At 59.1% G+C, this 12,331-nt stretch overlaps 1 protein-coding gene across 3 annotated transcripts in view; it reads left to right on the forward strand.

Moving 5' to 3' along the window:
- Nucleotides 1-3,952: 3,952 nt before the first annotated feature.
- DTX1 (deltex E3 ubiquitin ligase 1) overlaps nucleotides 3,953-12,331 on the forward strand; it is a 32,839-nt gene continuing 24,460 nt past the window's right edge. For 2 of the 3 annotated variants that reach the window (XM_053927687.2, XM_053927689.2), the window contains exons 1-2: nucleotides 3,953-4,183; nucleotides 4,668-5,665. In XM_053927687.2, coding sequence (XP_053783662.1) covers nucleotides 5,407-5,665 — 259 coding nt within the window. In that variant the 5' untranslated portion in view covers nucleotides 3,953-4,183; nucleotides 4,668-5,406. Of the gene's footprint in view, nucleotides 4,184-4,667; nucleotides 5,666-11,479; nucleotides 11,757-12,331 lie in introns of those variants that run through there. The other variant, XM_053927688.2, reaches the window with a different exon arrangement.

The raw sequence follows: 12,331 nt of genomic DNA on the forward strand, positions 1-12,331 counted from the left end.
CCACAGGGTCGTGACCGAACAAAGCAGGACTCCCTGGCTTGCAATAACAGAAACCCAGTTAAACCGCCTCCAGGAAAAACGTACGTGTTTCATGGAACCCAAGAAACAATTGAACAGCAAATTTCTCAGAAGAGCCGACTCAGGATATGGGCTCTTCGGGGAACCCTGAACATCTCCCCGCTCCTCCCCAGCTGCTCCCCCACCCCTGCTGCAAGCCTGCTTGATGGCTCCCTTCCATACCCATCATCTCCCGGACAGGTACACGCACTCACTCCCTCCAGCCCACAGATCTCGCTGCCATTCCTAGAACAGGCTGCCTCAGGGCCTTTGTACTTGCTGTGCCCTCTGCTTGGGCCACTCTTCCCTGGATCTCCCCATGGTTCCCTAACTCCCTCCCTCAAGTCTTGGCTCAGCTGCCACCTCAGTGGCACCTTCCTTGACCAGCTGGTTGAGTATTGCAACCCTCCCCCACCCCGACATGCTCCAGTCCCCTCCCTGCTTGCTTGCTCTTTTCCTTTTTACTTTGGTTCACATGCAAAAAAAAGGGGGGGGGGAGGTTAATCATCAACCTTGGTTCCTAACTCACTCTCATCAGCTTTTAATGATTAATTTTAATAATAACCCATAAAACCAGCATCCCCTCAAAAAACCCAGAATCTTGACAATAATCTACATCTAACCATATACATGGCTCCCCTGCCCAGCATCATATCCTCCCCACCGTGAACCTCACCCTGAACCCCATACTTATTCTTTTTAAAGTTCATTGTTACATATGTCTGTATAATTTTAGCTGCTTCTAGCTTTATATAAAAGGTATCATGTTCGTGGAATGGGACGATTTTCACTGGCTCTTCTATGTCAGAGGTCCACCCAGAGCGTGATGTGTGGCTATAGTCCCTCCATTCTCACTGCCGCGCAGTATTCCCTCGCGGGAACTCATTCACCTGCTCTCCCACAGCTGGGCACTTGGTTTGCTTCCTGACTTTGGCTGCCGTGAGCAGAGCCCCCGTGAATACCCTTGCACGTGACTCCAGGGTCCATACTTGGTGTAGAGTTGCTGGGACATGGGGAATGTGTGTGCTCAGCCTTAGCCAGACCGTATTCTAACAGGTGGCACCAATTTACCTCCCACCAGCAACATCTACTGTCTGTGTTCCCCCAGAGTGCTTCCACGTCATGACATAGTATGTATTTTATTTATGCACTTGGTTGTTTACTCTCTACCCGCCCCCCCCACACACACACGGACACACACTAAAATGTCAGCATGGGGGGGGCAGGAATTTTAGACTTTTGTTCACTGCTGTATCCCCAGCACCTAGATTGGTGACTGGCACATAGTAGATGCTCAATAAATACCTTCTGATTGCGTGAACAAGGTGATAGCCCAATATAAGACCTGAGAGCTCATACTTATAGTACTGGCCCAGTTACCTGGAGATGGGCTAATTCAGCCCTCTCTCAGTTTCAATCCTCCCTTGCCCCCAATCCAGGGAAAGGACCATTGGCCAACAACCACTGATGCCTGGAGTCCCGGGCCGACTGGGCCGAGTTTCTGAGGGTGGGGCTTCCCCTTCAGTAATTCTCCGTGGCTCTCAGGAAAAGCTCCCCAACCCACACTGGGGTGTATAAGGCCCGACATGACAGCCCGGCCCACTCCGTCTTGCTCTGCCCTCACTCCTGTTCCACCTCAGTGGCCACTCTGGCCTCCTCTCTGCTGCTCTAACACACCAAGCTCTTTCCCACCGCCAGGCCTTGGCACAACCCTGCTCCCTCTGCTCGCCCTCTGCTTAGCCCATTGGGGAGTTGCTGAAATGTCACCTCCTGGGAGTCTTTTTCTAGGGGTGTAATACATACAAGTACATCCACATTTTTTTAAAAAACAGTTCATGATAGAACGTGTTTGTTCCACTGGCATCTCCGCTGGTGTCTGAGTCATCCCCGCAGCAGAGCGCGGGGCCGCTCGGACTCCCTTTGCCGCTGCACCGGATCCTCAGCCGGATGCCGCTTGCCGGCCGCTGAACAAACACAGGCCGCATGCTGCTGTGGAAAGTGCACAAGGGGCTTGGGGTTCAAATCCCAGCTCCGTCACTTACTCTTCGGGGGAACTCGGGCAAGCCACTTAACCTCTTTCAGCTTCAGGGGTACCCAGCACACGATAGGTACTCAGGACGTGTCAAACACCACGTGGCGAGCACCAGCCACACTGTACCCGATGAATAAGACACAGTCCCTGATCTCAGGGGCATCTCACTCTAGCAGGGACAGCAGTGAAGTGGCGAATTGTGATACATGGTGTCACATCAAAGGTATGAGCAAAGGAGCACAGAGGAAGACAGAGCGAGTTCAGGGAAGGCTTCCCAGAGGAGGTGGCATTTAGTCAGACCTTAAATGGCATTATACAGTCTGGTTCTTGGATTCTTTCCAACTTGTGGCTAAATTCCCATGTGACCTTGAGCTAGCCTTTTCCCTACCCTCGGGTCCCCAGGTCCCCTTATGTAGCATACGTAAGGTTGTTGAGCATCAGCTCTGAATCTTTTGGGTCACAGCCCCCTTTGGAAAGCATCTCTGAAAGCCAGAGCTCTTCTTCCCAGGAAAATGCGCAGACATGTCTGTCTGCAATGGGGGAAGGGGTCTTCATGGGTCCCCAGAAAGCCTTTGGTGGACCCTGGGCTAAAATCCCAGCGATCCTATTGGAGCATTATCCCTGCAGAGCCGGCCCCGTCCTCAGACAGAACCTCTCTCTCTCAGTCTGCGGCAGGCGCAAGCAAGCAGAATCATTGACCCAATCTGGAAAAGCCCATCAGGCACCTGGCTGCAGGGCAGAGCAGGGACCTGGGGTGTGGAGGTCACTCTAGCTGGCTGGGGAACCAGAGTTCGGTTCTGGGAAAGCGCCCCTGAGCAGCCTGCCCATGACCTCCACGAGTTTATCACCATCTGCCCCAGGGAGGAAGAGGAGCGTGGGCCGCCCTGGGCAGGCTCCCAAACAGGCCGCTGACCCCCATCTGCTGCCCAGACTGGAGTTCCCGGACGCATCCTTCATCTTCCCTAATCTAAACACCCGCAGGCCCCGGGTGGTCCACCCCTCCCTGCTGGTGGCTGGTGTGTGTCCTCAGCTGCATCCAGCCTGCCAGAGTGGGGAGAGCTGGCCGTCCCATTAACACTTGAGCTGCTGCTGTCACCTGCCGCCCTTTCCATCCAGACAGCCCTTGCCCAGCTTTTACTGAGCACCTAGCATTTGCATGCTCTTTGAGAGGGCTGGCCCTTATCTTCTCTGAAGGTCGTTGCCTCCTGGCCTAGGTCCCCCACCCCTCTCCCCCAGGCAGGATGCTGTTGCTATCCCACACATCTGGAGCAGGTGGGGACTTTGGGGAATTGGGAATTGGGCTCTGGGCTGGCTAATTGGGTCCTGGGAGGAGAATCTGCTCTGGATCAGTGTCCTGGTGCTGCTGTGTGACGCTGGGCCCGTTTCTTACCCTCTCTGGGCCTCAGTCTCCCTATATGGACGCTTCAGATTCCATGATTCCATTCGGCTCTGCAAGACCTTGCCAGTCCCACTTCACTCCTCTCGCCCAGAATAGTTGAAGGAGAAGAGAAGATTGACCTAGAATGTTTCAAGATCTTTCTTTAGACAATCTCTGGTTCTTACTCATTCATTCAGGCATCTATTGAACGCCTAGTGTGTGCCAGGCCCTGGACTGGGCAAAGGGAATGTAAAGATGACCAAGTTTCAAGCAGGTGACCAACAACCACCTCACTCCATGCCTTGCGCCCCGCTTGGGGTAAGGAGACCTCCTGGGGTCCCAGGTGGGCCTAGTGGAGGATTTGGGGCGCCCCAGAGACTCCGGTGTCAGCGCCGGCGGCGCTTACAGCCGAGATCTGTCTCCGCCCCTTCCTCCTCCTCCGCCCCCTCCTCCTTCCCTGCTCTGAGCGCGGCCGCCGCCTCCCACCCGCGGGATCCCGGAGTCCGGCAGCCGGTTCACGCGTCCGTCGGTCGGCGGCGTAGTCTGTCCTCGCGTGGAAAGCCCAGCGCCCCGCACGCTGCGGCCACGGGGCCGGGGAGGGAAAGGGCGCGGAGGCGGGACCGCGGCTCCCTCCCACTCCGGGGGGAGCCCAGGAGGCGGCGGCGCTGAAGCGCGAGCCGGGGGAGAGCAAAGGCGAGGCGAGGCGCTGCTGGGCGGTGAGAGAGCGGGGTGCTCCGGGACCCCACCCCCGGCCTCTGCGGGGGCCCTGCGCGCGCTGTGGGGAGGTCTGGGTTTGGCAAGGGAGCCCTTACCCCCAGGGCGGGAGCCAGCGACGACCCAGCTCCGGCTTCGCTCCTCCGTGACGCGACCCCCGAAGGGCCTGGGCCGCGCCTGCATCACCCTCCCCACCCCGCGCATCCCCGCGCACCCCCGCGTACCCTGCATCCCCAGCCAGGGGGGAGGAGAGCGCTCGGGAAGCTGAGGAGGGGGCGTCGCAGGCGAGAGTCTCAGAAAATCTTTCCCCGGGCTCCAGCCCTGCCCTCAGGCCTGCCCCTAGGGAACGCGGGCGGCGACCCCCTTTAGCCCCCCTGCTGTCCCCCCCATCGGTTCCCCATTGTTCTCAGGCGATCGCTCTCCTGGGAAGGGGGAGGGGGTGCCGCGCTCTATTCTTAAAGGGCCCTCTCTCCTTCTTGTCTCCAGGCAGGTCGCGAGCACGAGTGGGGTGGGGCGTGCCCACGGGCCCCCGCCCCCCTCGTCCCCCGGCGCAGCTCAGGAGCCGCAGCCTGGGCAGGCGGGCTGGGGACACGCGCCGCACCCCTCCCCCGTGAATTCTTCAGCCACCCAGGCCTTCCAGGACGCCGTGGAGCAGGGACCAGGGGGACAGGGACGCCCCCTTCAGCTGGAGCCGTCGTGGGGGGCGGACCCGAGCCGCGGCCAGCAGCCTCACTGGAGCCAGGAGCAGCGTCTGGGACGCATTTGCCGTTTGGGACGCAGAGGGCTGGCTGGGCGCCGCAGAGAGCAGCAGGCTGGGCCGGGCCTGCGAGGTGACAGGCGTGTGCTGACCGGGAAGAAGGACAGGAGACCAGCAGGCAAGAGACTGGACCTACGGCAGGGGCGATTGCCTCACTCCCCTATCTGAGCAGTGGGATCCAAGAAATGTAGAGCAACGTCTCCCCCATCCTAAGAAAGACACTCGCTTTGTGGAGCAGCACCCTTTATCGGAGACAGCTCTGCCGGGAAGGGGTCCTTGGAGCCTGGAACACCGCCCCACCCTCACTTAACAGAGGCCTCTGGGCCCACAGAGGACAGGGAGTTAGAAAGCAGGCCGGACAGCCCTTGCCGCTCCCCTGGGGAAAGAGGAAGTCCCCTGCCTGCTCCCAGGCCCAGGAGGAGCTGGGCCAGTCCTAGGGGGGTCCTGGCCCCTGAGGCAGCAGCGGCCATGTCACGGCCAGGCCAGGGTGTCATGATGCCCGTGAGCGGGCTGGGCTTCCCGCCGCAGAACGTGGCCCGGGTGGTGGTGTGGGAGTGGCTGAATGAGCACAACCGCTGGCGGCCGTACACAGCCACCGTGTGCCACCACATTGAGAACGTGCTCAAGGAGGACGCCCGCGGCTCCGTGGTCCTGGGGCAGGTGGACAGCCAGCTGGTGCCCTACGTCATCGACCTGCAGTCCATGCACCAGTTCCGTCAGGACACAGGTGAGCGCACTTCCCTCCCGCCCCGCCTGCCCACCACAGCTCCACCTTTGCTGGTGGAGTGCTGAGGAGGGAGCCTGGCACCTCAGGGAGGCCAGTCTGCCGGTCGGGCCTCCCCACTCCTCCCCCCAAAAGGGGCAGCCTTGCCGGGCTGGGCGCAGTTAAGACGTCGGTTCCAACCCAGCCTCTTAGTTGTAAGGCCTTGGGCAATGACATCACCACCTCTGTTGGACTCAGTTTCCTCATCTGTGAAATGAGTGGACTCACAGCTCTGCCCTCCACGTAAGGAGGAGATAGAATCGTGCACGATGAGCACAGAAGGCAGAACACTAGCACTCAGGTACCCTAGTAAAAGGTCTTTCCCTGTAGTTCCTCTAACAACCAGGCCGTAAGTCTTCCTATGGTAGTATGATTATTATTAGTCCCATTTTCCAGATGAAGCAACTGAGTCCCACAGACGCTAAGTGATTTAAACTCAGAGCTGGGATTTAAGCCCGGGGCCATCAAATTCCAGAGCCAAAGCTCTTAGCTGAGCTCCTGCACTGGCTCCAGGTGTCGGTATTTCAGGGTGGTATGATGCTGGGGGAGTCGGGGGTAAGGGGGTGATGGGGGCGCAGGGTGGTGATGATGGGGGATACCCGTGTTGGTTGGTGGTGACGCTGGTGGGAGAGTTGACCGGAAGTGGTGGCGCCGATGGCTGTGTTGGTGGTTGGCTTGGGGGGGTGGGGAGAGGGAGGGGTGACAACGGAGAGAATGAGGTTGGCGGCAGTCTCGGTGGTCGTGCGGAAGATGACGATAAAAATGGGGAGGTCCAGTCCCGGCACTTCTGTTCTGGAGATGCGCCATCCCGGTGGGGATCTCGTTGTCGTCGTTGCCTGGTGGGCTCTGTCACAAGTGTGGTGGGCAGTGGAGGATGGTGGCTGCCAGAGAATCCTTGTCCTGTGTGATCCCCAGGACCAGCTGATGAAGGTTTGGGGGTCTTCCTAGGTGGCGGAATGGCGTGTCGCAACCTTGGAGACAGTAGGGCCGTCCAATCTGGCAGCCACTCACCCCATGTGGCTATTTAAATGTATGTTAATGAAAATTAACTAAAATTTAGAATTCAGTTCCTCAGTCCCACTAGCCACATTGCAAGTGCTCAGCAGCCACGTGGGTCTCGTGGCTGACACCTCGGCCAGCGCGGATCCAGAATGCTGCCGTCACAGGTCACCGCAGAAAGCTCTGGTGGGCGGTGCTGCACTAGAGCACCGCTCGGCGCCTGCAGAGTGGTCGCCGGGCACAGAAACCCAGGCGAATCCGTCACGAACGGTTTATTGATGTTCCTTCTCAGGGCATCGACGTTTCCGTAACTCCAGGCACTGACTGCCGCCTCTGGCGGTGCCAAGCTTTCATTCATGCCGCCATACGATCCCTTACTGGTTTCTGCTGTGTGCGCAACCCTGTGCTCAGCACCAGGCAACCACTGGGAGCCGGGCAGACAGGGTCCTGAGGGGCAGTTTACCACCCGAAGACTAGGCAGGAGGTCCTGGGGCAGTCGGGGAGCAAAGGAACACATACTCTCACAGGTAATCAGTTTCAGGTCTGAGAACTTGACAGAAGCCCGGCCTGGGGCTGGGGTCACGGAAGGCTCATTTGAGGAAGAGATGTTAGAATGGAAGTGTGAAGAATAAGTGGGGGGGGGGGGGGGCAGTGACCCAGGCAGAGGGAACAGCCCGTGCAAAGGCCCTGTGGTGGGACGGAGCAGAGTACATTCAGATCCATCGCGTCTGGAGTGCCGTGGATGTGAGGAAGGTGATACAAGATGAGGCAGGGGCGTGGCCTGCACGGCCACGAAAAGGGCTTTACATATTCTGAGTGAGTCACCATCGAGTCCTCGTGCCTTTTCTTCCAGAGGGGCACCGAGTCCCTGACAGATGAGAAGGGCAGCGCGCCGCCTGCCACACTCTCTCGGGTGATTCCCGGAACCTTCTCTGGTGGAAGGCTGGGGTCTGGCTGTAGAAGGAGGTGGGTTTTCTCACTGGCCCGGTGTTCGCTGGTCTGCAGATTCAGAGTTATAGTGCTGGGAGGAAACTTTCCAGGACCTGGCTGTGGAGGGGGTCCCTTAGAAGAGGGATAGCCCCATCCAAGGCTGCCTAGCTGGCCAATTTGTCTTTGATTCCCCCCTTTCAGGGCCCTTTTCTAATGGCAGCACCCCCACTTGAGTTCCGCCACATCACAGCCCTGCTGGGTCCCCCAGACGTTCAGCTCAGTCACTTCCTCACACCCCCTCCCGGAGCTGCTCACTCCACACCTGCCCCTGTTTGCCGGAAAAGGGAAAAAAATGAAAGGCACTCATCCCCCTGCCTCCTCCCCACCATGGGCTCCTGGGAGCCTGCCCAGACCCCTGGCGAGGGAGGGAGGCCTGGGAACCGACGGGGCTGGCAGGGGACCTGGAACGACGGAAAACTACTGGAGGGATGGGCACGACGCTTCCCCACCAGACGTGTCATAGCGTGCGCCCCACTTCTCCCAGGAGCAAAAAGCATCAAGAAAGGACCTCTTGTCCTCAATGTTAGTGGTCCAGGGAAGACACCCTTCGGGCAGGCGTCCTGTCCTGTCCGGGCCTCAGTTTCCACATCTGTGAAGTAGGCAACAGTCACTTTGTTACTAGCCAAGTTGTTGGGTTGATGGAGAGAACCGAGCCTGTTACCTTATCCCACAAAACTTGACTAATCACCCACCACGTGCCTAGCGCGTGCTGAATACTGTGGGTGCACGAGAGAGGGGCAGAGTCTGAATTTTAAAAGAATTATGGTTCTCTCTCTCTTATACACACACACAAAACAATGTAAGGTTATAAAACCCAAGGCTTGCGTATATGTCCTGAAGTGAACACAGCTCCTATCTAGATCTTCTCGTTGTAAAATTCTTGATAAGCTCATTGAGGCTGCACTTTAATGTTGGGGGTAGAGCTGCGCGCCCCGCTTTGCTAGTGCCCTCACATTGGAGCCGGCAGACACCCTGACAAGGTCAGGGAGCGAATGTTTCACCTCCGTGGGTCCCACAGCCTCTGCTGAAATGGCCCGGCTCTGCCGTTGGGGCGTAAGAGCAGCCGAGGGCAGGAAGTAAAGGCCTGAACGCAACGGTGTCCTCCTAAAACTGAATGTGGACACCGACATTTGACGTTCCTCTGCTTTCCGTGGGTCCTGAACTAATATTTTTCTTTCTTTTCAACCATGTAAGAATGGAAAAACCACTCTCAGCTCTCAAGCCGTGCAAAAGCCCGCGGAAGGCAGATCTGGCCTGCGGGCTGCAGTTGGTCCACCCCTGTCCTCTCATTCACCAGAAGCACATGCCTTGTGGCGCATGCTGGGATAGGAGCACATGCGTGTGCAGCACCAGCCCGCTCGCACACCACTGACCCCCCGATGCCCCGTCTACACTCCTGTCCTGCAGCCAGTAAAGGGAAGTGGGGGGGGGGTCAGGCTCGGGCCACAGAGGGGAGGCCAGGCCGGGTCCCCTGGAGGCTGCTGTTTGTTCAGCCGGTGCCCCCTCACCTCTCCCCTGCCGGGCTGTTTGTACTGCTCCCCACGGTGTGTGAGGTCCCTTTGAAGGCAGACAGGTCCAGGGCCATGTGGAGGGGGAATGCTGTGGCCCTGGGCCACGTGATCTTAAATCACTCACAGTGGTGCCCCCCTGTGAGGCCACAGCTTCCCTGAGGGTCATCGGCCACCTCCACCCCACGCCCCCACTCCCGTCGAGGACCTCACCCAGAGCCTGGATTTTCCACCCGGTCCCCACAGCCGGACAGAGATGTGACTTAGCTGCTTCCCAGACAATTTCCAGATTCCACCCTGGACTCACACAGCTCGGGGCAGAGGGAAGGGCCACCTCTCCGACTGACTGGTGTCCCCTAGCCTCCTCTCCCTGCTGGGGGCACTGTGGAAGCCTTCTGCCCATTCTGTAGATGGGAGAGCTGAGGCTGGGAGAGGCCAGGCTGGGGACCGTCTACAACTGCTGTCCCCAAGGCTCAAAACACAACTGTGCCTGTGCTCCCAAGCCGTCAGGCTGGAGTCACAGGTGGCGGCCGGCGTCAGCATCTCCCAAGCCTGCATCGTCTGTTCTGTGGGTGGCCTGGGCCCCACGCTGGCCTGACCCCTGCCGCTGTGGGAACGTCCTGTCTGAAGTCACTTCCAGGCTGTCAGGGACTGGGCAGGGCCACAGGCGGAGGAGCGGCCATTCACCACCAGGGGAAACACCGCTGGGATTTAGACTCCTAGGCAGGTCATTGCATAGACAGAAGACCGAGGCCCAGCCCCGGCTGGACTGGCTCAGTGAACTGAGTGCCGGCCTGTGAACCAAAAGGTTGCTGGTTCCATTCCAGGTCAGGGCACACGCCTGGGTTGCAGGCCAGGTCCCCAGTTGGAGGTGTGTAGGAGGTAAATCAGTGTATCTCTTACACATCGATATTTCTCTCCCTCTCCCCTTCCCTCCCCTTCTCTCAAACAAACAAACAAACAAATACAATCTTAAAAAAAAAAGACTGAGGCCCAGAGAGGCTAAGTAACTTGCCCAAGGTAACACAGCCAACCCATCCCAAGCTGGAACCTAGGCCTCTCAGACAGTTCTCAAGGATATAGAACAAGGTCACATTCAGTGCTGGGCTGAGAAAGGCCCCTCCCCCTTCTCCCTTGAAAGCTCTGTTGGGGCTTGTTGTCAGGGTGTCAACCAAGGCAGGAACACCCTGTGCAACCCCAGAGGCCCCCAGGGCCAGCTCCCTAGTTACAGGACCCCTTGGGACCTTCTCCCAGCCAAGCTCAAAAGCCCCTGGAGCTAGGACTGGCATCAGGGCAAGAAGGAGCCTGCATGTCTGGGTGGGGAGGTGCCTGCCCCATGGTGGCGCAGGTTCCACTCCTCCGTACATGGGTGTCTTTCGTCCCCACCTGTCACACTGCCTCTGTTGCCACCATTACAGACCCCCCACCCTGGGCCTCTGGCTGCTCGGCTCTCTCCGGGAGCCTCCTTTGACACCACACCCTCATCCTCACTTTCGTCTGACAGTCAGCGGTGCCTGCTCAGCAACAGGCACCGGGCTGGGTCCTGGGGACTCAGAGGGAAGGACAGGACCCCCGCCTAACTGGTTCTAGGGCCCAGTGGTGGCAAAGGCGGAGGCGTATGATGGGAATGGCAGCCGAACCCTCCGATTCCTGAGGCCACAGATAGAGACCTGCATTCCAGCCTGGGCCTGGACTGGCTCCGTGACCTGGGGCAAGGCCCTTAACCTCTCTGGGCCTCAGTACCCTCCTCTGGAAATGGAGACAAGCATAGTCCCTACCCAACAGGGTTGTCACGAGGATTAAATGCGATGACATTAATTGAATTAATTCTTGGTGCTTTACCAAGAAGGTAAAGCACCAAGAATATTACCTTGCACATAATTGGCACTCGTGCTCAAGTAGGGAAAAGATGTAAATGCCTCATAGGAGAAGCACAGGTAGCCTTTGGCCAGGTGATGTGGGCAGTGTGTGCCTCAGGCCTCTGAGGGCGAGGACTTCCTGGAGGAGGAGTCCCCCGAGGGTCTGCATGGTTTGAGGAACACTTTAAAGTGGAGGGAACAGCATCAGCAAGGTCCTGGAGATGACCTCAGGCTTGGGTGGAAAAGTGAGGCTGGGAGAGAAGAGAGGAGGAGGGAGGGGTTAAGGGAGGCCTCTTGGGCCCCGTGGGGCCTGGCTGGGCCGCCAGCTGCTGCTCTTTAGTGGTAAGGCCCCATGGGACCCAGAGCCACGCTGCAGAACCAGCCTCGTTAACGTGGGTCCTCAGAGGCCAGAGCTGGAGCGGGCTGGGCAGCAGGGGCTGATGCAGATACTTCCTGACAGCCCGCCCGGCTCCCTCCACCCGGCCGGCCTGCCGGCGTCACCCCACTGGACACATAGCACAGCTGAGGTGCCCAGGGTGGGAGCCACCTGCCCAAGCTGGGAAGAGGTGGGCCGGAGATTCAGAGCCAGGTCTGCAGCACCTGCCACCCAACCCCACTCCAGCCAGGCTGTCCCAGCACCTTGGACAGCGCCGCCAGCACCCGGCCCAGGCCAACAGGGCTGGGGGCCAGGGAGCGCAGGTCAGGTCCTCCTCCCAGCCCCCCCTCCCCTCTCTCACACTCCCTGCCCCCTTTCTCCTCACTTCATCCTCTCCTGCTCTCTCCCAGCCTCCCAGCCCCCCAGCCTCCGGTCCAAGGGAGCTGTAGAGACCGACCTAGAAACGTGGGAGGTGATGGCAGCCGTGATGGGAGGGGGGTTGGAGTGGGGAGGTGATCGGGAGGGCCATGAGAGCTGGGCCGGACAGCAGACAGGGAGGTGGTGGGGGTCGTGACTGCAGCTATTAACGGTGAGGTGGAGTGGGGGACCTGAGAGAGGGGCTAGATGGGGGTGTAACAGCAGCTGCCTGCTATGGGGGAGGTGCCGGGGGAGGCAGCAGGGGTGCTGTGGGGGCTGTGATGGAGGGTGGTGAAGATGGTGACAAAGTAAAGGGGAGCCATGGGGGTGCTATTGGGAGGTGACAGAGGGCATGGTGGGTGAGTGATGAGGAGGGGCCGGCATGGGAAGGTGATGGGGCAGCACTGGGCACTGTGGAGGCCATGGACAGTGGGGCTCCAGCCTCCCCCTCAGTGTGGGGCTGTCAGGGTGTGGAGGGAGC

The sequence above is a fragment of the Desmodus rotundus genome, chromosome 7 (genome assembly GCF_022682495.2).
Source record: "Desmodus rotundus isolate HL8 chromosome 7, HLdesRot8A.1, whole genome shotgun sequence".
NCBI classification, from domain to species: Eukaryota; Metazoa; Chordata; class Mammalia; order Chiroptera; family Phyllostomidae; genus Desmodus; species Desmodus rotundus.